The 26,361-nt window shown below is 35.7% G+C and overlaps 5 protein-coding genes across 11 annotated transcripts; 2 read left to right on the top strand and 3 right to left on the bottom strand.

Moving 5' to 3' along the window:
• Nucleotides 1–199: 199 nt before the first annotated feature.
• On the bottom strand, nucleotides 200–2,539 carry LOC102607343 (probable purine permease 5). 2 transcript variants are annotated; one of them, XM_006473933.4, is made up of 2 exons: nucleotides 2,402–2,539; nucleotides 200–1,398 (listed from the first exon to the last, which is right to left on the bottom strand). In XM_006473933.4, the coding sequence occupies exons 1-2, from the start codon at nucleotides 2,421–2,423 to the stop codon at nucleotides 329–331; spliced, it is 1,092 nt and encodes a 363-aa protein (XP_006473996.2). In that variant the 5' UTR covers nucleotides 2,424–2,539; the 3' UTR covers nucleotides 200–328. The 2 variants fall into 2 exon arrangements, with proteins under 2 accessions (XP_006473996.2, XP_052289732.1); XM_052433772.1 differs by lacking the exon at nucleotides 2,402–2,539 and adding an exon at nucleotides 2,368–2,389.
• A 1,695-nt stretch (nucleotides 2,540–4,234) lies between these two features.
• Nucleotides 4,235–8,364, top strand: LOC102607637 (probable WRKY transcription factor 32). 3 transcript variants are annotated; one of them, XM_025097724.2, is made up of 5 exons: nucleotides 4,235–4,565; nucleotides 4,644–4,693; nucleotides 5,569–6,275; nucleotides 6,383–6,541; nucleotides 7,733–8,364. In XM_025097724.2, the coding sequence occupies exons 1-5, from the start codon at nucleotides 4,382–4,384 to the stop codon at nucleotides 8,076–8,078; spliced, it is 1,446 nt and encodes a 481-aa protein (XP_024953492.2). In that variant the 5' UTR covers nucleotides 4,235–4,381; the 3' UTR covers nucleotides 8,079–8,364. The 3 variants fall into 3 exon arrangements, with proteins under 3 accessions (XP_024953492.2, XP_015384577.2, XP_015384576.2); XM_015529091.3 differs by having other exon boundaries at nucleotides 4,251–4,565; nucleotides 5,575–6,275; nucleotides 7,721–8,364; XM_015529090.3 differs by having other exon boundaries at nucleotides 4,254–4,565; nucleotides 7,721–8,364.
• A 770-nt stretch (nucleotides 8,365–9,134) lies between these two features.
• LOC102607933 (uncharacterized) lies at nucleotides 9,135–12,849 on the bottom strand. 4 transcript variants are annotated; one of them, XM_025097532.2, is made up of 8 exons: nucleotides 12,503–12,849; nucleotides 11,376–12,284; nucleotides 10,960–11,017; nucleotides 10,788–10,871; nucleotides 10,490–10,631; nucleotides 9,885–9,941; nucleotides 9,676–9,738; nucleotides 9,135–9,549 (listed from the first exon to the last, which is right to left on the bottom strand). In XM_025097532.2, exons 2-8 carry the CDS (start codon nucleotides 11,881–11,883, stop codon nucleotides 9,373–9,375), a joined length of 1,089 nt encoding a protein of 362 aa, XP_024953300.2. In that variant the 5' UTR covers nucleotides 11,884–12,284; nucleotides 12,503–12,849; the 3' UTR covers nucleotides 9,135–9,372. The 4 variants fall into 4 exon arrangements, with proteins under 4 accessions (XP_024953300.2, XP_024953298.2, XP_024953301.2 ...); XM_025097530.2 differs by having other exon boundaries at nucleotides 9,135–9,738; nucleotides 12,503–12,847; XM_025097533.2 differs by lacking the exon at nucleotides 9,885–9,941 and having other exon boundaries at nucleotides 12,503–12,847.
• Nucleotides 12,850–15,205: 2,356 nt separating this feature from the next.
• Nucleotides 15,206–17,683, bottom strand: LOC102608226 (uncharacterized). The gene is made up of 5 exons (XM_006473936.4): nucleotides 17,418–17,683; nucleotides 17,285–17,345; nucleotides 17,001–17,105; nucleotides 15,754–16,117; nucleotides 15,206–15,567 (listed from the first exon to the last, which is right to left on the bottom strand). The coding sequence occupies exons 1-5, from the start codon at nucleotides 17,556–17,558 to the stop codon at nucleotides 15,546–15,548; spliced, it is 693 nt and encodes a 230-aa protein (XP_006473999.2). The 5' UTR covers nucleotides 17,559–17,683; the 3' UTR covers nucleotides 15,206–15,545.
• Nucleotides 17,684–21,271: 3,588 nt separating this feature from the next.
• On the top strand, nucleotides 21,272–26,095 carry LOC102608513 (leucine aminopeptidase 1-like). The gene is made up of 10 exons (XM_006473937.4): nucleotides 21,272–21,594; nucleotides 21,873–22,287; nucleotides 22,390–22,587; nucleotides 22,823–23,048; nucleotides 23,371–23,497; nucleotides 23,614–23,709; nucleotides 24,101–24,178; nucleotides 24,911–24,971; nucleotides 25,254–25,441; nucleotides 25,728–26,095. Exons 1-10 carry the CDS (start codon nucleotides 21,361–21,363, stop codon nucleotides 25,854–25,856), a joined length of 1,752 nt encoding a protein of 583 aa, XP_006474000.2. The 5' UTR covers nucleotides 21,272–21,360; the 3' UTR covers nucleotides 25,857–26,095.
• The last annotated feature ends 266 nt before the right edge of the window (nucleotides 26,096–26,361 follow it).

Here is a 26,361-nt window from a genome sequence, read left to right as displayed (position 1 = left end):
CGCGTGTTTTGTTGCCCAAAGCTTGTGTCATAAAACAGTAGCGAGTCTGAAAGGGCGATAAACAGCATAGGTAATTTTGTCATTTTGTGCTGCTTGCCGGCTTACAATGCGCAAGGCTTTGGTTTGAAAAGCTATGTATACTATTTGCAAAGGCCAATTGTGGTGAATATATAACTACCCTAAACATGAAGCTCAACGATTTTCCAAACAGGCAACATAAGATTTATAATTTCTGGGAAAAATGTAGTTACATACATATTTTAATGAGTTATCAAGTCTTTATATGTGATGCCTTGAAAAGTATCTTCAAAACCTCAATAATAAGCCATCAAGAAGAATCTTTGGGAGTAGAAGAATTTCCATAGATGTAGGAACCAAAACCCCAGAACGTAACAATCAGTGATAGGATCTTGAATCCGCTCATTGGATCATGTAACAATATAACAGCGGCAATGCTTGTGATGGGTACTCTTATTGCATTGAGGATGCCTGCCAGCACAGTGGAAGCCAAAAAAAGCACGGCAGTGCCTCCTAACACCCCCAGCTGGAAAGTAATTGCGCCCCATATGAGAACCAGGTAATACGAAGCTACACCACCTTTGAAAGTTTTGGCCTCGGATTTCATACCTTGAAAATCCTTACTCACGACGACTCCTATAGTTGTAAATGCAAAGGCAAACAAAGAAACCATGACTTGTTGCTCCAATACAACATGGAAGGACCTTCTGCCTACTAATTTCACGAAAACTAGCTCAGAAAGGGCAAAGATGAGACCATGGAGTGCAGATCCTAGGATATCCCAAACAAAACCCATGATGTATTGTCTGTCAGTAATGTTGCCGTATCTATCAGAATCTGAATCCAGTGCAATTATAGTCATAGCAGCTGTTATTATCACGACAGCATTTATCATTGCAGCATTCAGTTTATTCTTCACTAGAAAATAACCAAATAGGGTGGAAAAAACTAGCGATGATGATGCCAAAAGAGCAGCAGTTGATGCCGGAAGATAGGCATAGGCGTATGCATACATGAGATTATCCGCAGCACTTAGAAAACCCAGGACAATATAAGCTAGAGTGAGTTTTAAGTCAAGACGAGTGGGAAAGGTTTTAAATACGAAATATGTAGGCAGCAAGATCAAAGCAGTCAAAGGCCACCCAGCAACTGCAACCCATGAAATGATCCACTTGCTTGTGCCCCCATTGGCATAATAGACCCGAGATAGAAGGCTCGAAGCAGGAAATGCTACAAGCATTGCTGCACTGCTCAACACTAGAAGAATCCAATGGGAGATTGGTTTTCTTTTGTATGATTCCCAAGCCAAGGTCTTTGAATTGGAAATCCGGTCCCATAATGAAACAGAAGGCATTGGTGACACCTCGTCCATTATTTCCCCTAACATCAGATATCAGTATTCATAAGACAATAATAAAAAACAACCCAAAGATCAAAATCATTCATAAAAAAAGGATGCATTGATATTGGTCTATTCTAGCCAGACACATCTGCAACACTCTTATCTTAAGCAGATCAACGTATGCACCATACACCTTTCCTCGGTTTGTAAAGATTATCGAACTACGAATGATTTATGGCACCGTTTACATTCAGTTAATATGATCTATTGACAGCTGAACAGTAATCTAACAATTTTGAGTCCAACTGAAAAAAAAAAGAAAAAAAAAAGCGGCAAGCATTTTCCTACGAGTTAAGTGAGCTTTTCAAATCAGGGCAAAAGATATCACATAAAGCACTTAAAGACAAGTTATCTCCTATAAAATTAGAGCTAATTAACCATAAATCCATATCACAAAATCTAGATACGGACGGAGAACACTGTGCAGATCACATATCCAACCATGAGAATTGACAAATAGGGTAATGATAACTAATCAATCATCAGTCGTCTCTGAGCAACGCACAACATAATTAACATAATCAAACGAGCTTCCTGTTATCAAAAATAGTCCCGTCTCATAATCCTCTAAGTCCCTTCTCACGGTCACGGAGATCATCAAACTCAAAGATTACCCAAATGATTTGACAAAAAGAATCAAAATACTCAATAAAAATCTACAAAATAAATAAAGAGAGTACAGAAACAATTAATCTCTCGATTCAGTAATTCTAATGCCAATTAGTCAACAAATTTCATTACTTTAGCTACAACGATTGCATAATTCACAAGCTTAACTCCAAAATACAACTTTGACTTGGCTGCCAATATATACATACAAACATGATTCTTTTATTTTCCTAACACTTCCTCAGCAACCAAACAGAGAAAAAATGTTTTTGCTTTGAAGTATTCACAGTTTCAAACAAAATATAGTTAAAATTGAATCAAAGTGACAGTAAGCTTACTCTCTTTTTTTTTTTTTTTTTAATGAAAACTAACCTCCTTCGAGCAGAGGCTGCATCTTCAGTGCGAGAGTCAGCAGCCACAGCAAAAGAAATGAAAATAATTTGGAGAGCTAACAGATATGACAAAAAAAATATATATCGACTGAGGTTCCACGTCACCGTTTTGGCTGCCCATGCAAATTGTGTACTGTATACTTTTATTTATTTATTGTTATTTTATTTTTTGAAAGGTGGGTGGTAGGCAACCCAAATTAATATAATAAAAAAGAGATTAATTAAAAAATAATAATAATTTTTAAATTATATAAGTTTATAATAATTTAATACTACTACCAACCTCTTCATGTCACATTAATTTATATATATATTTACTATGCCGGGTTGTTGTAACTGCATCATTACTAATTAATTATTATTATTGTTCCTAGTGTATATTCACCTAAATAAAATCATTTTTCTATTAACATTATACGATAATTTTTAATGCATTTGAATTAATTGAAATAATTTGTTATAGGAACTCTTGATAGCAAATTATTACTTTCTTTTTTTTTTTGTCTTATACATGTTTTTTTTTTTTTTTTTGAGAATTTATACATGTTTTATATGTGATTAAAAACCAAAGTCAAATCTGGTGGGACCCAAGGTCTTCTCAACAGGGAATGTTGAATAATCGTAGGTGGTGGCGTGGTGCCATCACCATCATGGTGATGCAACGTAATTGGAATAATGAGCGATGATCTGATTTGCTTTGCTGTGATCTCAGCCGTCTATTTCTTTTTCCATTTTTTTTTTAAATTTGTAGATTGTGTGAGTAAAAAATTATATAATTATATAATTAAGTGATTGTGCGGAGCCGGAGGGAAAGAACAGTCTTGATAAAAAGGGTCTACTGAGTTCCAACTTTCAACCCCCGTGTTTTAAATCGATGGTCTCTCTTAGACTTATAACAATTTTAAGTACGTAAGTTATGATAAGTTTGATCTACTTTCCACATAAAGAAAATGATTTGTCACTTTACTTATGAATTGTGGATTTCATTCTAGGAAACTTCAAAATAATAGGGTGTACTTAAAAGTGTCCAAAAGCAATAAATTAAATTGAAAAAAAAAAAAAAAGACATTCTTTTCTTATTTAAATTGGTCAGAATCTAAGCATAAAAATTAAATAAAAATCAGCACAAAATTTATGTCCGAGTCAAACTACCAAGTAAGAAAGGGCCACGTGCGCAATTAAAGAAACCGTCAAGTCCAGGATACCCAAAACGGCCCGTCCCGGCAACCAAAAGTAACGGAGAAATAAACGGTGTTTGTTACACATAAACCACCTGAGGCTGAGGTCAATTCAAGTCAAAGACACATATGCCCTCCTGGCCTCCTCTACCGCTCGCTCTCGCTCTTCGCTTTAAACGAAGATGTGTTAAATGTTAATAACATACAGATCCCTTTACCTCATTAAAATAACTAATAAATATTATTGTTATTTATTTTCATACACGCCATAAAATTAGGTTCTACTAAAAATCTGTTAATATTTAATAAATCAAATAATCAATTATTTAACTGTTATAATTCCAAAAAAAATAGTAAAGACTTAAGTTTCTGAATAATATGATTTTAAAAAATAATAATGTTAAAATAAAAACAAATTTAATCTGTTAAAAAGGTATCCGAGGAAGAGAGTGAAATTGTGAAAGTCACACTCACGCGTATGATTATATGTTTTTGTGAGGGTGCTGTCAGCCCTCGGGTGAACTGGTGTTTTTCCTAAATTTAGACTATAATATATATATATATATTAGTGAATATGTAAATTATAGGGACCCAAATGTTATTGCTCCAAAGGAGAATCTCTGTCCATGAAACAAACCGCAAACCGGTTGGCGGTTTAATTTAAGCCGAAAAGTTTGGTTTTGTTTCGTGTAAGTTTCGGTCTCAGCAGTGTAGACAGTATAAAGTCGAACAACACTTTACTCTCTGAAAACAGAGAGAGTATTTTGATTTGATTTTCGGGCATGGCTGAAAGCGAGAGCTTCGAAGCTCGTAAACGACATGAAAACCCTCAAAACGACGAGTTTGAAGAAGAAGAGGAAGAGGAGGATGAGGAAATATTAGACGACGAAGAAGAAGATGAGGGAGCGAGTCAACTCACTGAGCCACACCAACTGCAACTCACCGAGAATAATAAACACCATAAAGGTAGTTTCTTTCTTTCTTTCGCTTTTTTTATTTTTCATTTTTATTTTAGTTTTGAGAGTGATACGGATGATCCGGCAGGTTTACAAGTGAATTCTGGAGTGGAATCCAATGAAGGAACTAAACTGAAGGTGGGAAACTGAAGCTGAGTTGTTTATTTTTGAGTTAACTGCTTAAATAGTGATTTGCTCAGTTGAATAGATAGTTTAGTCGGTGCTTGTGGGATTCTTTGTAGCTTATACTGCGTTGAGAAATGGTTTCAACTTATTAGTTTCATGTTTTTCCAAGAAACGGAAGAATAAAGATTTAAACTTGAAGTGGAGTAAGTACTGGCTGCGGAATTTAATGTTTATTTAGTGCTCGTTTGAGGTTGGGGTTTAGGGTTTAACTAAACCTCAGATTAGGCTTATGGAAACCATATTTAGGGTTTAACTACTCTCATACCTTGATAGTTTTCTCTTTTTGTTGGCTACACGTTTCTCCTGTTTAATCATGTTAGAGTATGTGCCTGGTTACTCTATGTACAGGGTTCTTCTGTCTTGTGCTTTTGTTTTTTTTTGTTTTTGGCATTGATGTTTGTATGTGCTTTCATATTCTTTTGAATTCAGCACATTTTATTACTCTATTGGTACTATGTATTTTGGAAGTGAGAAAAGAAAATGGGCATATGCTAACTAACTAATGCTTTTTTCGGAGAAACCTATTTTTAAATGCGTGTGAGGCGTGCACCTCTCATCCTATTCTGAGCGAGCTGAATGTTATTATAAATGTTGGCTCTAAGTCATAACTGCATAAGCCATGCCATGGATTGGTCATGAGGCACACTCATCATCCTCCACATGCCATGTTTAGCATTGATTTAGATGCATCTTCAATAATTTAGGTAAAGTATATATAAATGGAAACTCCAACTATGTTTACAAGCCAATCCGGTGGCTTGTGCATTGATTTTTTTCCCGATCTTATTATTCTTTTCATCAGTTATTTCCTGTTTCATCCTTATTAGGAGCAGGTTGAGGTGTCTCAACATGAAGGTTCGGGAAGTATAGCGGTCCAGGCTGCTGAATCTCAGACACAATATCAACTTCAGCCATCCATATGCCCAACATCCTTATCTGAGCTATCACCTACTTCTGTTACAGAACCTATATCATCTGCTCCAAGTCCAACTTTAACAGGACAAAACCTGTCACTTGTAAAGGTTGATACTGCATCTGTGCCAGAAGCAAACTTGCAAAACTCTTCTGAGCTGAAAAATGTATCTGTTGTTCATATTGTGAAGACACCTGTTTCTGATGGTTACAATTGGCGGAAATATGGTCAAAAACAAGTTAAGAGTCCTAAAGGTTCTCGAAGCTACTACAAGTGCACATATTCTGATTGTTGTGCTAAAAAGATTGAATGTTCTGATCACTCAGGTCATGTTATAGAGATTGTTAATAAAGGCATGCACAGTCATGATCCACCTAGAAAGAATAACTGTGTGAGGGAAAGTAGGCTCATATCATCTGTTGGACCTGTTATAGGGAATAACATTACAGAACAGTCCCTCAGGATGCTTAACGATTCAGTTCCATCAACATCTTCAAAAGATTCTGTACGAGACTCAAATTTAGTTCCTGAAAGAAAACGGCCAAACTTAAGTAGCTTTGCTGGGGATGGCGAAGTCTCGGTTAAGGAGGAGCATCCGAGTGAACCAGAGCCAAAGCGAAGGCAAGTTTCCTCTGGAATTAGTTTTTGTTACTGTTTTAATATGGACTGGGAAGATGATATCTGTGATAATCTGGTTTTGATGGTTCTTCATTTGTTTCATTGAACAGAGTGAAGAAAGACAACCTAGCAAATTCAAGCCCTCTCTTAAAACCAGGCAAAAAACCTAAATTTGTCGTGCATGCAGCAGGTGATGTGGGGATTTCAGGTGATGGATACAGATGGCGCAAGTATGGACAGAAAATGGTGAAGGGAAATCCGAATCCAAGGTGCATGGTTATTCCTTCATTTCCCTTTGTTGCTTTTCTAGTTTTGGTGTTTCTTAGTCTATTAAATCGTTATGCTACTCTGTAGTCAATGTTTATTTAGCTGCCGTCTTATTTTTTTCCTTAAGTTGATTCTTAAAATAACTTTGATTATAGTAATTGGTATCTTAGAATGAAAAATGTCAGTCAAAACATGAGAGAAGGAAAAATCTCATGCAGTGCTCTTTTGGGAGTTCTGACTATTTCAGATGCGACACCTAGGTTCATGGATCTTGCTAAGGACTTTTAATTCTCTTAATGGCAGTGCTATGTGTCATTTTATTTTGAAAGGCAGGCCTCCTACTCTACCACACTCGGTTTTCAACATTCTTGTGGATTATGGCCAATACTGGATTTATAGGACAATGAGAAGAAGCGTCCTTGTAATAGAATTCAACAAATGTAGAAAATTTCTGAAATCTAATAATTGAGATATTTTTGAAAAAGTTGTCGTGCATATAGTATGACATTTTGGAGAAAGTCATTATGCACCTAGTAATGCCTTTTATTGACATCATGTTGTGATCTTCCTTAAAATCTTAAAAGTTTTCTGGCAGATAAAATCTTAAAATTTTCCTGGCAAGGTGTAATCCCAGCAACCTTGCTAGTACATATGTTATGCCTTTTTGCCCTCCTAGTTCCTAATCGCTTCCTCCTGTAATAAAATCTAGCGGCAAAAGATGTGAAAACAGTTGGAACCACAAGTTATCATTAGAAACTATGGGGATCATGGATGTAAATCATGTTAAGATTTGCCTTTTGCTTAAAAGTTATGACAACCTTGGACCATTTTATGAATTTTCTCCAAAAAGATACCCAGCTGCATTTGCTTTACTGCTTTGGGTTCACATGCACCTGTCAAACAAAAGATACGGTGGAGCTAGGACAGTTATTGTATTCGGTCTACCCAATGCTAGATGCAGAGGCACATAATAGATCGATACGAACATCATGAGCTGTCCCGCAATAAAACCAGTTGTTGCTGATACCTACCTGCCTAATATTAATTAACATGGTTGCCTTGGGTGAATGGCTGTGAGCCTCACCATTTTTTTCTTTCTTGTAATTCAAGTTGTCATTTTCTATTTAAATGGATACTGTCCTTAATTTTCCTCTGATATATTGCTTCAATAAAATTTTTAGGAACTATTATAGATGCACTTCTGCTGGATGCCCTGTCCGTAAGCACATTGAGACAGCTGTAGATAACACAAGTGCTGTCATTATAACCTACAAAGGAGTACATGACCATGACATGCCCGTGCCTAAGAAGCGACACGGCCCTCCAAGCGCTCCTCTAGTGGCTGCTGCTGCTCCTGCTTCCATGAACAATTTGCAATTGAAGAAAACGGATGCAGTCCAAAACCAAACGACTTCAACCCAGTGGTCAGTCAGAACAGAAGGTGAATTGGCTGGTGCGGCCATGGATCTTGGAGGTGAGAAGGCAATGGAATCAGCTCGAACTCTTCTGAGCATCGGGTTTGAAATAAAGCCTTGCTGAATGTTCCTTACCAATTTTAGGTATCATAGGAAGATTATTAGTGAGCTTTTTTATGCATGAAAATCGTAAAATTCTTTCAGGCTTGAGTTTCATTTCTCTGTTTGTATCTTTTTTTGTGTTTATTACCAATGTAGTCTTTTGGTGATCCATGTATAGTCGGTATTGTACTTTGACTTAGTGATAGTACTGGAAACAATGTAGACTGCACCTTTAATTGGGTATTGTTCTTTAGGCAAGGAGCAATTTTACAATGATAGTTCTTATGATCCAGGATTTGGGATTCGAATTTGTGAAGCTTTTTTCCGTTGTAAATCTCTCCGATTTTTTACTAGATAGCTTGAAATGCAAGTTTTAAATTGACTTTACCGTAAGCTTTCAGCAGGGTGCGAAAGTACATTTCTGGTTCATTGAGCTCCATTTCTTTAGTGCTTTTAAGATCTGGTACTGATAGGAATAACTTTGCCCATCTAGTGAAGTGCGGTTGATTTGTCAATTCAAGAAATTGAATTTGAGAATCTAATGCTTCAACGATTCAGTAAACTTGGCAAAATTCTGTTCTTGCATCTCCAGAACAACACTATTAAAATTTGCTTGTAGAGTTTGGAGTCTGCTAAGGCAAAGCTTTCTAAGACGGTAATCCGCTAGCAGCGCACAATATTCCATGATCCATCTATTGTTCTTATCTTGGTGAGATTGGACAAGAGAGAAAGCATAGGTTAACAATATCTTGCGAAAGCGTCAAGGGGTCCCAACATTAGAATTAGAATATTAGTTTATTAGATGGGAGTTTTGGGCCCGACAGTATAACAAAAAAAGTCTCGACATTTGCAGTCCTTCCCCGTTCTTTGGTAACACAGAAACATAGTGCCCCTAATCCATCATTGTCAACTATTTAAAGCAAAATGGACTGGATCAGTAGTTCTAGCCGTCCAGAGAGGTCATGTTTCTGATGGCGACAAAAGGAATAGCAAAACTTTTGTTAATCTGTTTTTGTTGTTAAGAGTTTGGTTTTGAAACGATAAATCTAATTGCTAATTTTCTCAACTGTACAAAAAATTGTACATCAATTTGGCAGGCCATTTCTGACGGGCCTCATTTTCATCACAATCACCAGTTAATGTAATTCACATTTAGTAAACTACAATCTACAAATTCATGATGCAGAGGAATTCATGAAATTTTTATACACAAATCCACCTTCATTACTACCCAAAAGTAAAGAGTTGCAGTGAACTTCAGTCAATAATGACTGACACAGGATCTCCATCTTGCCACAAAACAGGTCTTTTGTGGTTCATTCTGAAGACAAACTTAATGCATCAATAGCCATGGATAATTGGGAAATAGTACCATCTGTCTTCTTGTTCTCATCATTATCAGGGATGCCATTTTCTTCTTTCACTTCAGCCGCATTTATACATTCCTGGAATCTGAAGCAACTGGTGAGATGGTCGTTCGTCACTCCTGCCACCTGCATGAATGAATATATGATGGTTGGGCCCACACTCCGGAATCCCCTTCTCACAAGATCTTTGCTGATTACATCAGCTTTGGGGGTTTTCACTGGAACTTGACGAGGGTATCGGAATCTGCTTACTATAGGCTTGTGGCTCACAAAGCTCCAAATGTAATTGTTGAACGACCCAAACTCATCTATGACCTGGCATCACCAAACCTGCTAAAAGTTAGTTGCAAACATAATCATAGCAACCATGGATTGTGCAATTATGGCACTTACTTCAGTAACAAAGGTTAGTGGCTAATGACTGGAAAGCCATCAAGTCAGATGAATGACCTGGGACTTACCAAGCAAGCAAGCTGGCATCTTGGAAGCGACGGAATAATTAGGTCGCATGAGTAATTCTTGAAATAAGACAAACAACTCAACATCAAACCGTATGAATGGAAGTATTATGCTTTGTCCTATAAGAGTCGTACTAATTGTTGAGGATCAGAACCACCGTTCAACTACTTGTCACCTAACAGGGTAACCTACCTGATCAAATGATCATAAAACCAACCATTTTATTTCATTTAATTACTTGTATATAACAAAGCAAAAACATTTTACATGATCCCCAAAGAAAGTAAGGGAAAACGACAAAAGGGAATATTGGACCAAGCAAAGGTTTTCTGCATCAGGAGATCAATGGATTAAATACTCCTACTTCAAGAAATGGAAAATTATGCTCAGAGATACCATCTGTAAGATGTATTTAACCTTTTAACTTTTACAAGACAGTAACTCTAAAGTAATCAATTCATGTTGCGCACACCACCGCCCCCCGCCCCCCCAATGCATGCCACCCCATCCAAAATATCTTGTTCCCTTATCCCCTACAATCTAATAAAATTACTGATCATAGTATATTTGCACATTTAACTTCTCAGTAGTGAAAGTAAAAATCTACCTTGGAAATTTGCCGTGCATTCTCAATAATAGCACGCAGCTTAAGTTCAGATAATAGAGAGCTTGCAGCACTTCCAGCCGCTAGTAACTTTTTCTCATTCAACTTTGAGACAGCAATGGGGTCAAAGCCCACAAAAACTTCCCTGCATTAGAGCAATTGTGAAAAGATAGAAAACAAGAAATCCATAAGATTGATACAAGCAAAGGTTAAGAGGCCGAATATAATAGCATATACTTCAGCAATGAGTATGTTAATAAACAAAAAAACAAAAGGAATGGGATTTTCATACGACGAATACCTAAAAATGTGTCTTTTGCTCAGGATGGCAGGCCACGTCAGTTCAGATAAAGCACCCGAAAGTACAAGAAGCTCAAACAATTTCCTGTATGCAGAGAAGCATTTAGATCAAAGTCATTGTTAAAAGGAAGCGGGACACTTGTTGAGTGGTAACAAAAATAGTGATTGCATACTTGTCATCATGGACTGGAACTCCCCATTCTTCATCATGGAAAGCAGCATAACATGGATCTGATTTTAGCAAATAAAATCAGTCAGCATTTAGCACTTAATAAAGGCATATGAGCAAATGTCATAATGGGCCCTTATGAAAAGCGTGAACCAGTAATGTCTGTGTGACTATATAATGCATGACCTACAAGGAAGATGTTATGCTAAGTAGCCAGAAACAAAGCAAAGATATTAAATAGCACATGTGATAAGGTTTGTCCCAAATAGTAATATTATTTTGGTGTTTTACATTGATGGGATTTAAAAAGCCCGGAAACAAATGTCCTAGTGAGCCTTATGAAGAATATATTGTCACAACCAACTTCACCATAATAAAACCAAAACAAACTACTCTAAAATCAAAGAAGCAAGAACGAACCAGTATTTGGCGTCACCCATGCACACCTTTTCTTGGTCTGTGAACCATCAGGTGGAGGAGAATCCAACCCGCCATCAGAAACAACACTCCTAGGCTTCGAAGGAAATGGCTTCCTCCTAATCCCTACACTATTTGAGCGTGTCAACCTCCCAATAGATGCTCGACTATGAAATGAATCCGTAGAGGCATCAGATGAACATGAAGCATTCAGTGATAAATTAGACTGCAATAACTGCTCATGACGGCGAAGAATTGAAGGAACACTAAGGGAATGTGATTTAGGAGACAACTTAGAGGCAGGAGGAGTAGCAGCTTTAGACGAAGGTGAGAGGGTTTTCTTCTCCTCTGCTGCATTAACCTCTACAGGTGATTTTTCAATCTTTCTTGATGGCTTCGAGGCAGGTTTCCATGCACTCAACGATCCCGTTTTGTTCCCAGCAGGTCCTAGGACCGGCCTGGTCTCTGATTCTGCCACATTCATTGATCTCACCCTCGTGGCACCCGACATTTCGCAATAACTTTAATCAAATAAAAAGTTCAAAAGATCTCAGTTATGTTGGCCTCAAAATCTCACAAAACTTTCCAGTTTTCTCCAATCGATACTCAAAATTACACAACCAACAGGTAAATTCAGCTGATGGGCCACTCAAATTACCAAAGTTGCACAACAAATCACCAATACCATCCAAAACCCACTAACAGAATTCAATAAAACCCTCATTTTATCATTAACAAAGCCAATTATCCACATCGAGTGAACGACATTCCACAACGCAGATCTCACCTATTCACCTTCAAACTAACTCAAATTTACGCTTCTACAACTACCACGATTCTCCAAACCCATCTCTGAAAAGCCCCTAAAACCCTCATTTCTCTCATTATCAAACTTCAATCAGCTCAAAAACCCTAAAAAAAAAAAAATCAAAATCAGTACACCTTGTGAACAATGCTAGCGTCCGCATTCACCCCAAAAAATTTTAAAAAAAAAAACTGCTAAATTTTTAATTTTCTTTAAAAATTTGAGTTCTAATACTATATTCAAAGAAGCACATTCAAAATGAGCCTCGGCAAAGGATTCCATTTTGCATCCTTAAAAGCGGGAGAGAAATTGTGAAAGTTTGTACCTCAAAAGAAAAGTGCGGGGTTTTTGAAACTGTGTCGTTTCGGGGACTTCCACATGGGGAGGATTCAAAAAATCTGACACAATCATTTATATATCCTAAAAAGCTTTTTATCTTGTTTGATTGTTCCCCGAGAAAATCAAAGGAAAATTAAAAATGGGTTGATCGGAGAATGAGGAGAGAATGTTGGGCTTCCTTCGATCTATCAAAGATTTGAGTAGAATGAGGAGAGAATGTTGGGCTTCCTTCGATCTATCAAAGATTTGAGTTTTCTCTCTCAAGAAATCTTTTAGAGAGCGGAAGGAGTGAAGAGCAAATGAGCGACAGAGAGAGAAAAGTTAAAGATTGGGATTTCACTTTCTTTATTGTTCTCTGACTGACGGACCCCGTTTCCAGCCACTACCTCACCGGCTGTGCCGGTTACCTCCTCGGGTCAAAAATAATTTTGTGAAATAAGTCATTTAGTCAGGTTAACTTTATCATATCATTTAGTTTTAGGATAAATTTTATTTTTGAAGCAAAACCTCAACGAAGGCAAGAAAACTTTTTAAATTAAATAAAAACACATCTAATTAAAGGATACGATCAACCTTATCCCTTAATAAAAAACCTATTACAAAAGCAAATTAGAAAAGACAATAAATGTCATTAAAAATAAATAAAATCTAATTCAACCTTCATTCTACTTCAAAATTAATATTGGTGGAATATAATGATGAAAGTCTTTTATAAAAATAAGAGACATAATCTCTTATCTTTCTTAAGATTTGAACTTAAACAACCATTTAAATTAAATCACACATAAATCACTTTTGAACTTAGATAATCAGTTGAATTAAATCATACCTAAATCACTTATTTCGACATCTAAATTTTAGCGTGGTGGATTGAGGGCATGAGGTGGAGTATCTAAGATTCAAATAGTTTTCCTTTCCACAAATGTAGATGAATTAAATATAGTAAATTTTTAAGACTTCAGTTCAGTGCTGGGTTAATCTTTGTACTAAAGTCTGCATTTTTTTTTTCTTTTTCAAAAGTACATTTTGTTTACAAAAATAGGTTATATATGTTGTGAAACACGATCCAGGGCACATTTCTAGCAGATCACGTTCCGTGGGAACTTCGACCTCACCGCATTCCTTCATGTAGGTGGGACAAGCAACAAAGACCGATCTCGCTCAATCGAAAGAGTCAAGCGCCCGGGTGTCCACAAGGAAAGGGGTCCTGTCGCTGCCCACGTACACAACCAAAAGGTTGAAGAGGCGTGGCACCGAGGTGTTAAGTCAAACAATATGGATTCGTCCAAAAGGTCAAAGCACGTCTCAAAGTGCCAAGGAGGAAACGTTCATTGGTTCGAAGATTTCATGAGACAGCTTTTTCGCACTACCAGGCACCAGCCCATGAATATATTATAGTCTGTAAATGCCCATATCAATTTACTTCGAATAATTTCATTCTCCTAACTCAGTTTAGGACATTCATTCAAGTTCGTAACTTGTTTCTGCATTTATCATTTGTAGATGATACTTTGGAATTTAAGAATCTGCTCCAGTGAAACGAGAAGAAAATCGACTCCCACAATATACCCAGAACCTCCAACTCAAATTGAATATGAACATGACAATTAAACCCTCGACCTTCTTTCCACTATGAGACGAAGAGATCAGATTCGATCAACTAAATCAAAGCACAGTAGTAGTAGAATAAAAAAGTTTGGAAAGAAAGAAAAGTAGGCAAGGCCGCAAGGCAAAGGCACAGCATAAATTAACAAAAGCACAAGAAAGAAGGTTCGCGGAATGGCCCAAGCAAAGACGGTCGTTCCTCAAATGAAAAAGGTAAAGGGTCTGCACCAATAGCTGGCATCCACCTATTGGTCCAAAGGCATAGAATAGAGCATTGAAAAATAAAATAGGTTTAGCCACTATAAATCACAAATGGTACTGGGGTATAGTTCCAAGATTTTCAATACTGTCTATAATTAAAACTAAATTCCCCAGCAAAAACTTAAAATTTATACTATTTCAAATAACTGTTCCCCAAAAAGGCCAACAATCAAATCACAGACACGGAGGATGAAATTTTTTTTTTTTTTTTTTTGAGGAAAAAACTCAGCTTCTATAGATTAAACTTCGACAGTAACAACAAGATTTGGACTGGAAAATCATTTGTCCAAATTTCAGGGTTTTCAAAATCTAAGGCCACCTTAGCTAATGAATGAGCCATTACATTGCAGTTCCTAGGAACGTGTTGGATAGAGAAATAATTCTGATTCTGTAACTTTGCCTGGATTTGACACGGAGGATGAAATTTAAGGCAACATCGACAGCAAAAAAAAAATATATATGTATATATATAAGACAACGTGTAGAGAAGTCAATCATCATAAATTCATGTGTTAAGCAAATTCTTACTGCGCGTATATTAAGAGAAAAGAGCAGACAGCAAAGAGAAGGGGGAAAACCAAGTAGCAAAAGTAGTAGAGTCATCAGGACTAAGTGGAAATTAAAATCACAGAATCAGAACAGAAGCTCATCGAGCATTGGGTGCAATCTTCATGCTACCCACACATCCAGTATATTTCTGAAAAAGAAGGCAGACGCGACACTATATTGTTTTCCAGAATTGGTAAAAAGACAGTTGAGACTTAGAGAGCAAATCGAGTCTATCCAAACACCTAATCATAACTGGTAAAAAGACAGTTGAGACTTAGAGAGCCAATGGAGTCAATCCAAACGCTATATTGTTTCACAGAATCAGAACAGAAGCTCATCAAGCATTGGGTGCAATCTTCATGTTACTCAAATATCCAGTATATTTCTGAAAAAGAAGGCGGACATGACACTATATTGTTTTACAGAATTGGTAGAAAGACAGTTGAGACTTAGAGAGCCAATTGAGTCTATCCAAACACCTAATCATAACTGCCAAAGAACACTGTAAGCATGCAAGTCCAGCTTTGTTGCGCGAGTTACTGTCTTTATCCGATTCAATAAGCTAGAAGCAACCACAATCATATCTTCCAAGCTACTCATGGATGAATGACGACCTACAACATTCGGAAATGACACCTACAAGTGTGCAAAACAAGCCAAATATCAGCAAGTATTGAGAGCAGTCACGATGCGACCAACATTTGATAAAATTGGTAAAGGACGATATTCTCATCCGAAGCATTTTTATTAACTGGGGTTTAACAGTTGAATAAAATGGATAGATAAACCCAAAGAGAAGAGGAAAAAAAATGAAACACATACCCCAATAAACCCCTGCCCTGCCATGGTCGTGGTGTCACTGCTAAATTGATGAGTCCACCTTGCCTCATAATTACCACAGGTACTGCATTTCCCTGATTTTTCCGACCTTCAGCCGCAAGCCTTTCTAGCAAGTTATCACCTGCTTCCACAGTCCCAAATTTCAAGACCTGATCTCCAAGCTGTAAACCATCTTCTGCTGCTGGAGATGCATCAGTAATCTCATCAATTACTGCAAAAGGTCTTCTTATGATCACATCAACATCCATGGCAGCAGGAGAATTTCTCGGGACAGCATTATTAAAGGATGCAGATTGAACAGTGCTGAGAATTGATGGGTTTTGATTATTTGACCCGCCATCATCACCTGCAAGATAAGGCAAAAATATGAAATCATTTTGCTGTGTTCAAAATGACTTTCTTTATGTGAATCCCAATACAAGCTAGAGTTCTTGACAGCTCAAAACAAATAAGAAGGAAGAATCAATTTTAGCAATAAATAGTATATCAATCACTAATAGTATATAGTACAATAGTAATGGGAGACAACTATACAAGTTGCCTAGCAGAAATGACTCTGAAAATCCGAATATCGTCTGCCATATAACAACTATGTGTGCCAAAAAAAAAAAAGCATGCTTTGTCATCATTCCCGACACAAGGTACATAAAGGAAACAGCCATATGAAACATAAACACAAAAGATACACACTTATATTCTGCATTGAAATGAAGACCGAGCTAGATAAATATTTAAATTATCCATATCTAAAGTAAGGCAATGCAAAACATATTTGTTTCAATCTTTCAGAAATGAACAAAACTGAACAAGGTTGTAAAAATGTTGTACCCACAAGCCCAACAAAGGAGATGTGAAACATGAAACTTGAAAAAATGAGATTAGGTTTCCCAAGTAGAGATCAAAAGAGGGACAAAAGGCGAAGAGCCTTCATTTTTTTTTCATCCTTAGAACTAAATAACATGTATTTTATAGAGGGATCAATCAGCCCGCTGAATGTACATAAACAAGAAGGGACACCTTCCCAGCCAGAAGGGTACAGTGCAAGTTTTTTTTTTTAAATTTCTAAAAAAGAACTACATTGTTTTGTATCAAGTGGTATGACCATCATAGGGAATGAACAACAGAAAAGAAACTCAACAAAGTGTCCAAGAGTTAAAATAAATTAACTAAACAAAAGAGAGACTTTAATAGAGATACACAGTTGAATATATCTAATTACAGCCTCAAACCTGAATCCTTGGCAGATGTTGGAACTGGAACGAGCCTTGCAGAATGCAAAAGCTGTATATTTTCATTTATTTTCTCTGTAATCTCCTTATGATCATTCCGCAGCTCTACATTCAAAATAAACAAATAAATAAAAATATGTGGGTATTGACTGAATGAAAAACACAGTGATTAAATTTTATTAGTTTGTGCTTACAAAAAATTTTTGTGCCTCCTTAAATCGACCGCTACATAAAATCATAAAATGTTCACAATATAAAAACTTATAAAAAAAATATATAGGTACCGGCAAGACGACGCCGTTCTGATCGCACAAGATGAATATCAATATCCGTGCGAGGAAAACCCTATAAAGGGAGCAACTTTCGTCACCGAATACTAATAGTGATTAACAGTATAATAATTGAGTAAGTGAGTACCTCAGAGTCAACGAGATTGCCGGAGAGACCAGGGCCGTTGGATTGGCAGAGGCGGTCGATGATGGCGTTCATATCGGCTTCCAAGGCGCTTCGCTTCTCCATTAAACTCATAATCTCTGCTTTCAAATTTGTTCCCACCATTTTTGCTTTCAATGATTAAAAAAAAAAAAATTCCGCCTTGTCAGACTGAGAATTCAAAGCTTCAATGTCTTGAGTTGAGAGGGAAGAAAATAGACTCTTCGAACTTTGATCTGGATTTGGATAGATAGGTAAATTGAGTAGGGGTATACATGAAACATCATTTAGGTCCCTAGTAAAATTCATAATACTTCTCAATTAGTGAATTACATTTTACATTTGTCTACAATAGGTCCCTGGCCCGCTAAAGTGGGGCCCAGTTATGTTACAACAATAGTACGGTACCACTGTTGATTTCAGCCATTAAATCTTACTAATACTACTATATAACTATAAATCCAATGACTGATTGCAACTGTGGTACCATACCATTATTGCAATATAGTTTTGCCCGCTAAAATGACCTTGAAATTACAATAAACTTTTTTTTTTCTAGGCACCACTCGTACACTCAGGGCTCATTTGGTATATCGGATTAGATTGGACGGAATCAAATCAAATTAGATTAGATAACGTTGGATTATATATAATATTATATTACGTTTGGTACAATGTTGAATTGGACTATAAATAATCATATCTCATGTTTAGTATGTCAAAGGATTGATTAATAACTAATAATATGTCTTATATATTAATTTATCAAAATTATCTTAAATTTATTTTAAAAAGACATGGAATATAATCTAACCGAAATCAATAATTATTGGTAAATTTGTTAAAAGATACAAAATCTTCCCTTAATTTTTTTTTTGTATTTAACATGTTATAGTTTTTTAACTTATAAGTTACTAAATAATATAATTATAAACATAATAAGAATATTATCAACAAATATAATAAGAATATCAATCCATAAATGAAAAAAAAATTACATAACAATGTCACGAGCTGTATATATGAAAATATTACATATCATTAACATCGAAAGAGTGTTCTGGCATATATACTATCATTGGATGATGACATACCCAACAAAAAAAATCATTTTGTTGGATAAAATTTTCGGCTTTTTTTTTGTTATCCTATGACTAAGTGTTATCTTATCACACGCCCCCTTGTGATAAAATTTTGACACTGTATTGAATTAAATGGTGGGGTCCAATATTTTTATCCCACAATTATTTTTTGATAACAAACACTGCATTAGGGTTATTTTATCTTAAAATTATCCAATCCCATCATTTTATCCTTGAACCAAACACACCCTCAAGGTTTGAGGCACCTAGAGTGTATGAGTTTGAGTCCTACAATGGTTGAGACTCAATTTTAATTGTTTCTTTATAATTAGAGATAAAATAAATATTCTTTTGATGTTATGCGAGTGTAGAAATTGTCTTCTCTTAATTACGGGTGGACTAGATATTCTCAGTACTATATGATGATAGATATTTAGATTGTGAAATAATATAATTACTTTAAGGATAGTTTCGATAGATTTTTTATTATAAGTATCAATAGAATTTTGATTATACTATATTAATATATTAAAAGAAAAAAAAAATTATATTTTTCTCGCTCAATCACGCAATATGTGAATGTACACGTACATAGTCAACCATTTGATCAATCATCTGCCAAAGTTAAAATATCATCAATTCTATGTATCTGGTGATGTTGATGCTACTCGATCATCGAACTCAAAAGTTGAATCCAATGTCTTGGGAACGCCGGGTTTCGCAAAATGCAATTAAGGGAGGCTTAAATTATACGCAAAACAATCCCTCGTACATCTTCAATCCGGTTGTTCTACGGGGGACTGAAGATAATAATGCTTAAATTATTCCGGTTACTTCATTTTCAGATGAAAATCAAAAGACGGGTATTTTCGTTGTTGACTTCTTGTTGTAGTTTTCAAGAAGCGTCGCCTCCTAATAAAGCAACTACTACGAGTATCAGTTAATTAATATATGGCAAATTAGGTTTACAAATAGACAACCTCCACTCTACTTGTCCAACAAGTTTCAATCTATAAACCCATGCATGGTTTCCTATGAATAAAAAAATCAAAGCAAGATATTAAATAAATTGTAAAAAAAAAAAAACTTATTCACACCCTAATTACATAAGCGAGTTTTTGCATAAATCACTAAATATGAGGTACCAACCAACTCAATTAAAGAATTGTTGGTTTGTTAATTATTATTTTTTTCATAACAGTTATATTATGTAAAATGTGACCAGAGAAGTCTATTGATAATTTGAATCGGAATCTATTAACAAATATTACATCATTTGTTGGCTTTCCATTGTTATTAATTATTATAACTTGAAATAGGATAATTCTTATTTAGTCAGGTAGGACCTTATTAATTGGATTGAGCGCACGGAAAAGGCCAACCGCTAATTAATGGCATAAAGAATCCTAGGAAGACCAACCATAGAAGAAGATAATCACAAGTCACACCAACTACTACATAAAGAAATAAATCAAATCAAATACATAATGAAATACAAAAATGAATTTTTATCAATAATAAAAGTCAAGAGTGTATAATGAAAACTATATGTTATGCTGATATAACTAGATCTTTAAAATTATGTAGTGTTTACTTTAAATAGGGAATCCTAAGTAGTGGGAATATTGGGATTTAGAGTGTGAGTAGGTTATTTACTTAAATTAGAATGAGAGTGTAGAATAAAATTTGGAATCTCATTTATATGTTTACTTTGTCTTGTATAGGGAGTTAATTATTTTAAATTATAATTTTATCCTTTATTCAAGGATTGTAGTTTTTAACTACAAAGTGAATAAAAAATATATTTGTAAAATAAAATATTTATTTTATTATTAATTTTTATTATATAAATTTATTATTATTCTTAATTATGCAAATCACAAATTTTCATTAATTTTAATTTTAATTATGTAAATTAAAAATTATTGATAAGAGCAACACATTAAACAATATTACTAATAATATCATACAAAATTAATATTTTATTAGAATAAACTATTTATTATTATTAATTATTAACATTAAATAAATATAATACTATTAAAATTAAATAATATATATTAATATTATTAATTCTTTGTGAACATAGTAATATTATTTTTAAACAATTTTAACTTAGATTAAATAGATTATTATTTTTAACTAAATATAATAATATTATTTAGATAATATTATTATTTTTAAGTAATTGTAAAATTAATTTATTTTAATAAATATAATTATATTATATTTAGTAAAGAAAGAATAAAAAAGGAAGATGCGGGGTGGACTTCTCTTGTGGGGGTAGAAATTTCACTCCACACTCAAAAAACGAGTGGAGGCTACAGAGCAAGATTCCTACTTTCCTCCTTAAATATGTAAGTACACACAACATTAGTTTCTTCCGTATGTATATATGTATACGTGTGTGTGTGTGTGCGCGTGTGTAGCTCATGTTGCTACCTAATGCGACAACTAACTGATTTAGATATATGTAACTGTCGTGGAAGAGGGGATTTGATTATTGGAGACGTTTAAATAGGATATATAAGGGATCGATTATTTTAATTATAACTCAATTACGCATACTTCACAAGTCAAGTGGATGCATATCACATAATTGATGACGATGCGTATAATAAAATAACTATCCCTAACTGAGAAATTGTAGAAGTTAAAGGGTCCAAATGATATTTCGGCAATAGCGGAGAATCGGGTGCAACCGGTACGCGAACGCAGCATCACAATGCGTGCTCGTTAATGTTAGACAATAAACAGAGGAAGAGATAATGATATGCTATGCTCACTTGTACACTAGTAAGTATATCCATCTATAAATACAGAGGCTCACACTCACACTGACAGATATGTCCGCCATTGTCGTATCTTTGACGACTTGCCTCTCTTGGTCTTCTTCACCATCATCGTCTTCTTTGTTATTCTCGAAATTAGGATTAGGATCTGCAGCTGCTTTTAGACGTTATTGTGCGCCGTCACCACCACCACCCTTGTTGTTTTGTAGAGGAAAGCTCAGGATGGCTCACTCTATTGCTCGTGCCACTCTTGGCCTCACTAAGCCTGCTCAAATCGACCCTCTCAAGGTCCCCTCTTTTCTCTCTCTCTTCCTCTTGTTCTTTTACGTGATAGTTAATGTTAGTGGCTTTGTGATTAGATCTGTTTTTAATTTATGCCTCAAAATTGTTGTTCATAGGTTTTTTCCTTTTTAACAAATATTTCTATGATTTGATTGGTCGAGTTTATATCTATATATTTATAAAAAGATAATAATGATCTAGCGGGTGCTACATGGTACTGTCTGGTTGCTCACTTGAGATTGATTTGAAATACTGATTATGTTCTGTTGACAACGTTTTGGAAGATCTCTTTTGCCGCAAAAGAGGTTGATGTGGTGGAATGGAAAGGTGATATACTTGCAGTGGGTGTCACAGAGAAAGACATGGGCAAGGATGATAATTCAAAATTCCAGAACTCAATTTTGAAAAAGCTAGATGCCCAATTGGGCGGTCTTTTATCTGAAGCTTCTTCTGAGGAGGATTTCACTGGAAAAGCTGGCCAGTCAACTGTTATTAGACTCCCTGGCATTGGCTCCAAAAGGGTAGGCTTGATTGGTCTAGGCCAGTCAGCTTCAAGGGCCGGGGACTTTCGCAGTCTTGGAGAGTCTGTTGCTGCGGCTGCAAAGGCTGCTCAAGCCAGCAACGTTGCTGTTGTGCTTGCCTCTTCTGACGGTCTCTCAGATGAATCAAAGCTTACTGCTGCTTCGGCAGTGGCATCTGGTACTTATTTTAGGAGTTTCCTGACTTTTTAACTTACATATGCAGTATAATTGCATAAAGAAGTGGAATTGATTTTTGGTGGAATGATTTAAATTTTGATAGGAACTGTTTTGGGGACATTTGAAGATAATCGGTATAGGTCTGAGTCAAAGAAACCTGTATCACTCAAGTCTGTGGACATTATTGGACTTGGAACAGGACCTGAATTAGAAAAGAAGCTGAAGTACGCTGAACATGTTTCTTCAGCTGTGATTTTTGGCAGGGAGCTTGTGAATTCCCCTGCCAATGTGCTTACCCCTGGTTCGTATGTGCTATATTTTTTCTTTTTCATGATAAATTTAATCTTGTTTCTTGCAGTTAATCTGTGCTGTGGTCAGTTATAAATGTGTTGTCCTTGTGATTGATCAAGTAGTTTGACTGGCTTATCTTGTTTTTGTCAATTGGCATTTTGATGGCCGATAGTTTTTTTTTTTGTTTCAAACAGTTGGAGATAATTCTTTGAATTAATTTGTATGGATTGAATTCTATGCTACAGCGGTACTGGCGGAGGAGGCTTCAAAGGTTGCTTCCATGTACAGTGATGTCCTCTCTGCCACTATTTTGGACATTGAGAAATGTAAAGAGTTGAAAATGGGGTCCTATTTGGGTGTTGCTGCAGCTTCTGCGAATCTTCCTCATTTCATCCATTTGTGCTACAAACCTCCAGGTGGATCTGCTAAAATCAAGTTGGCGTTGGTTGGAAAGGGATTGACTTTTGACAGGTAATTATTATGTATGTAGTTTAATACAATGACTACCTGAAAGATAAGAGAAAATGAGATTGGGTAGGGAGTGGGGAAGGAGAATTAGATGTCAGTTCCTTTGAATATTTCAACATCCGACACTGCTATGAATATAATAATGTATTTCTTGAAAGCAAATCATACTATTGTTTCTCTCACTATGTCCCTGCCACTGATGTCCACTGCTGTTGCTTTTTCCATTATCTTGGTCAATATGGAGAGTTACAATTGGTATCCACCTTCAGTTTTATCAGCACTCTCTATATTTAGGTCCTTATATATCTATTTTTTGTGTTATTAGTGGTGGCTACAACATCAAGACTGGGCCTGGCTGTTTAATTGAGAACATGAAATATGACATGGGAGGTGCAGCTGCCGTTCTAGGTGCAGCAAAAGCCATTGGTCAAATAAAACCTCCTGGAGTAGAGGTAAGTTGATCATGTTCTTGGTCCCTTTTTTTTCCTGTGTCCTTTATGCTATCTTCAAGTGACAAAATACAATATGGTAAGCCTTTCTGACTCTGTGAATGTTGTTGCACATGCAGGTTCATTTCATTGTTGCAGCTTGTGAGAACATGATAAGTGGGACAGGTATGAGGCCTGGAGATATTATTACAGCTGCAAATGGAAAGACAATTGAGGTACATCTCTGTCATACGAGTGCACAGTCCTAAGGTTGAGAGCAAGCTCTTACAACTATAATATATAAATCCGTAGGATTTAATTTTTACAGTATAAGATTGGGTCACATATCTGTTTTTTGACCATGCTGAATAGCTATGATTTGTTAGTAAATTCAAACAGATTGGACTATTCAGTACTCTGTTGCTGTTTATCAAATTACCATCAAGAAAATAAGCAGTTCATTATCATTCAAACCACATCATGGTTGTGCTTGATACACTGTACATTAATGAGAAACAAAGTTCTAGTAAATTTCTTATTTTTATGTTCTTGTTGAAACCTTTATACAAGTATTGACCAACTTCATCATGGTGGTGAACCAAATATGTTTTGTTATCTTTATTGCAGGTCAATAATACTGATGCTGAAGGCAGACTTACACTTGCAGATGCTTTAATTTATGCTTGTAATCAGGGCGTAGACAAGGTAATGCAAATTCACACAATTGTGATAATAAATTCTGTCCTTTAGGTCCCGAATACCACGAACCTTTTCCAGCTGCTAAACTATTTCATACAAATGCCCCTCTAATTAGAAGAAATGTGAAATATATTTTGCCTCCTTGCTTTCGGTGGTAATGTACTGATCAGATATCTGCCGATTGTGCTTATATTATGGGTGCTAATTGCATCCAAATCATCTGAAAAACTGTCATATTCTCATATGGGATTGTTAGAACATGTTTGCATGATATAAACATGATTTTGTTTCATATTTCACTTTAAGACTCTGGTAAAGACTTGTTTGTTAAAGGATGTGGTCTTACTGCATACTCGTTGGACATGCTTTTATTTGTTTTTCGTGAGATTGTTGGTTACCACATTGAATGTTTAAGAGCAAAAGTGGTTAGTTTCTGGAAAAATATATAATTCATATTGAAATTGAGCATAAAATTTCGACTTCAATCATGTACAAAAGCACGTCCAACTTAGTTTTCTTTTCTTTTTATTTTTTTTAATTTTTGGTGCTTAAATTAGCATCTTGAAGCTATAGTTGCATTATATGTTACTGAGCTTCTAAAATTTACTATAAATATCTGAGTTCACGCTCTTCCAAGATTTTTTGTTGTTATTTTTAAATAAGAAATTCCATTGCGTTGTTTTTTTTTTTTCATTCCAACAGTTTGAATTTCTAATAGCATGTTTACTTGTTCTGCAGGTCATTGATCTGGCCACACTAACAGGAGCCTGTGTAGTTGCTCTTGGACCCTCAGTTGCAGGTTTACAAATGTCCTTCATTTTCGTTTTATTTATTTATTTCTTGAATGAGTGTATCTTCTGAAATCAAGTCCCTACAATTTCTTTCCCTCCTTTTGGCACGGCATATAAATTAGCTTTGATAGTATAGGACCTTGCTTTTCTATTTTCTTTCTGGGGTGGACTCCCCTGGGGAAAGAGATGGTGGGTTACATTTTCATTCTCAAATCCCATTTAAATTGCCGGTCTTGCTATTTGAATCTTCAATTGTCCTCTGAAATTTATGTGAACTTTCTCCTTGTAAGGTGCCTTTACACCAAGTGATGACCTGGCAAATGAGGTTATGGCAGCTTCACAAGTCAGTGGAGAGAAAATTTGGAGGATGCCATTGGAGGAAAGTTATTGGGAGATGATGAAATCTGGAGTGGCTGACATGGTTAACACTGGTGGTCGGCAAGGTGGTGCTATCACTGCAGCTCTGTTCTTGAAACAGGTAATGCAATCAAGCAAATCTACAGTCTCTCTTATAGCAATTCTTCCAACATAACACTTGTGCATACTTGCTTTCTCCTCTGACCTTAGTAAACAAACTTTAACAGATCATTTTCCTTTTCTGTTTTCACAATTCTGGTTGGTTTCATTTTGAGAACCCTACACACAGTAGGACAAAGGACATCCTCTTAATGGCTTCTTACGCTTTGTCTCGCTTTCAAAAAACAGAGTCCTTTGAATTCAGAAGCATGCTGCACACATCTGAAATTTGAACTTTGCTTTTGCAGTATGTTGATGAGAAGGTTCAGTGGATGCATATTGACATTGCTGGTCCTGTCTGGAGCGAGAAGATGCGCTCTGCTACAGGATTTGGTATTTCAACGATGGTGGAGTGGGTTCTGAAGAACTCATGTTAGATACAAGCTTAAACGTACACTCGAATGGATCCATATACATATCAACAAAGTTTGAAAAGTGGGATGAAAGGAGAAATGCTAAGGAGGAATCTTTCGGGAGTTTTCGGGTTAGGGCTAGGTGTTATTTACGAATAAAATATGTTGAGTGATGAGCTTATGCACAGTTTCGTTATAAGCTTTGTCTCAAATGATCGGATTTTCTGCTGAAAGTTTTTTATCTCCTTTATTTTTCTTGATCAGATTATGCGTTTGATGTCAGTAATTTTGAAGTGTCGCGTAGTCTATGCTATGTCTCATCGAGTTTTTCGTTACACGGTCAATTTTTTTTTTTTTTTTTATAATACATATTTTACCAGTTTGGCTACTCTGCAGTGATTATCCAATAACATGTTTCAATTGTTGATTCGAATGATGATTAAGAGCATCACCAAAAGAATATTTAAATAAAATTTTATTATTTATTTAAAGAGTTAAACTAACATTTAGGTAGTGTTTACTTTTTGGA

Source organism: Citrus sinensis, chromosome 9 (genome assembly GCF_022201045.2).
Source record: "Citrus sinensis cultivar Valencia sweet orange chromosome 9, DVS_A1.0, whole genome shotgun sequence".
NCBI lineage: Eukaryota > Viridiplantae > Streptophyta > Magnoliopsida > Sapindales > Rutaceae > Citrus > Citrus sinensis.
Note: the sequence above shows the minus strand (reverse complement) of the source record. Positions and strands in the feature narration are given on the sequence as shown.

What these genes read in the sequence shown, in the direction of transcription:
- LOC102607343 (XM_006473933.4), bottom strand. Translation starts at nt 2,423, where the DNA reads ATGCAGCCTCTGCTCGAAGGAG. An exon ending in GCAGCCTCTGCTCGAAGGAG is followed by an intron (nt 1,399 to 2,401) that starts GTTAGTTTTCAT and finishes ATCTGATGTTAG; the next exon opens with GGGAAATAATGGACGAGGTG.
- LOC102607637 (XM_015529090.3), top strand. Translation starts at nt 4,382, where the DNA reads ATGGCTGAAAGCGAGAGCTTCGAAGCTCGTAAACGACATGAAAACCCT. An exon ending in GAATAATAAACACCATAAAG is followed by an intron (nt 4,566 to 4,643) that starts GTAGTTTCTTTC and finishes ATGATCCGGCAG; the next exon opens with GTTTACAAGTGAATTCTGGA. An exon ending in GAACCAGAGCCAAAGCGAAG is followed by an intron (nt 6,276 to 6,382) that starts GCAAGTTTCCTC and finishes TTCATTGAACAG; the next exon opens with AGTGAAGAAAGACAACCTAG.
- LOC102607933 (XM_025097530.2), bottom strand. Translation starts at nt 11,883, where the DNA reads ATGTCGGGTGCCACGAGGGTGAGATCAATGAATGTGGCAGAATCAGAG. An exon ending in AGCAAAAGACACATTTTTAG is followed by an intron (nt 10,632 to 10,787) that starts GTATTCGTCGTA and finishes GCTCTAATGCAG; the next exon opens with GGAAGTTTTTGTGGGCTTTG. An exon ending in GATGCCAGCTTGCTTGCTTG is followed by an intron (nt 9,739 to 9,884) that starts GTAAGTCCCAGG and finishes TGGTGATGCCAG; the next exon opens with GTCATAGATGAGTTTGGGTC.
- LOC102608226 (XM_006473936.4), bottom strand. Translation starts at nt 17,558, where the DNA reads ATGGTGGGAACAAATTTGAAAGCAGAGATTATGAGTTTAATGGAGAAG. An exon ending in AGAACGGCGTCGTCTTGCCG is followed by an intron (nt 17,106 to 17,284) that starts GTACCTATATAT and finishes TTTTGAATGTAG; the next exon opens with AGCTGCGGAATGATCATAAG. An exon ending in CAGGGCAGGGGTTTATTGGG is followed by an intron (nt 15,568 to 15,753) that starts GTATGTGTTTCA and finishes GCACACTTGTAG; the next exon opens with GTGTCATTTCCGAATGTTGT.
- LOC102608513 (XM_006473937.4), top strand. Translation starts at nt 21,361, where the DNA reads ATGTCCGCCATTGTCGTATCTTTGACGACTTGCCTCTCTTGGTCTTCT. An exon ending in CTCAAATCGACCCTCTCAAG is followed by an intron (nt 21,595 to 21,872) that starts GTCCCCTCTTTT and finishes ACGTTTTGGAAG; the next exon opens with ATCTCTTTTGCCGCAAAAGA. An exon ending in TGCTTCGGCAGTGGCATCTG is followed by an intron (nt 22,288 to 22,389) that starts GTACTTATTTTA and finishes AAATTTTGATAG; the next exon opens with GAACTGTTTTGGGGACATTT.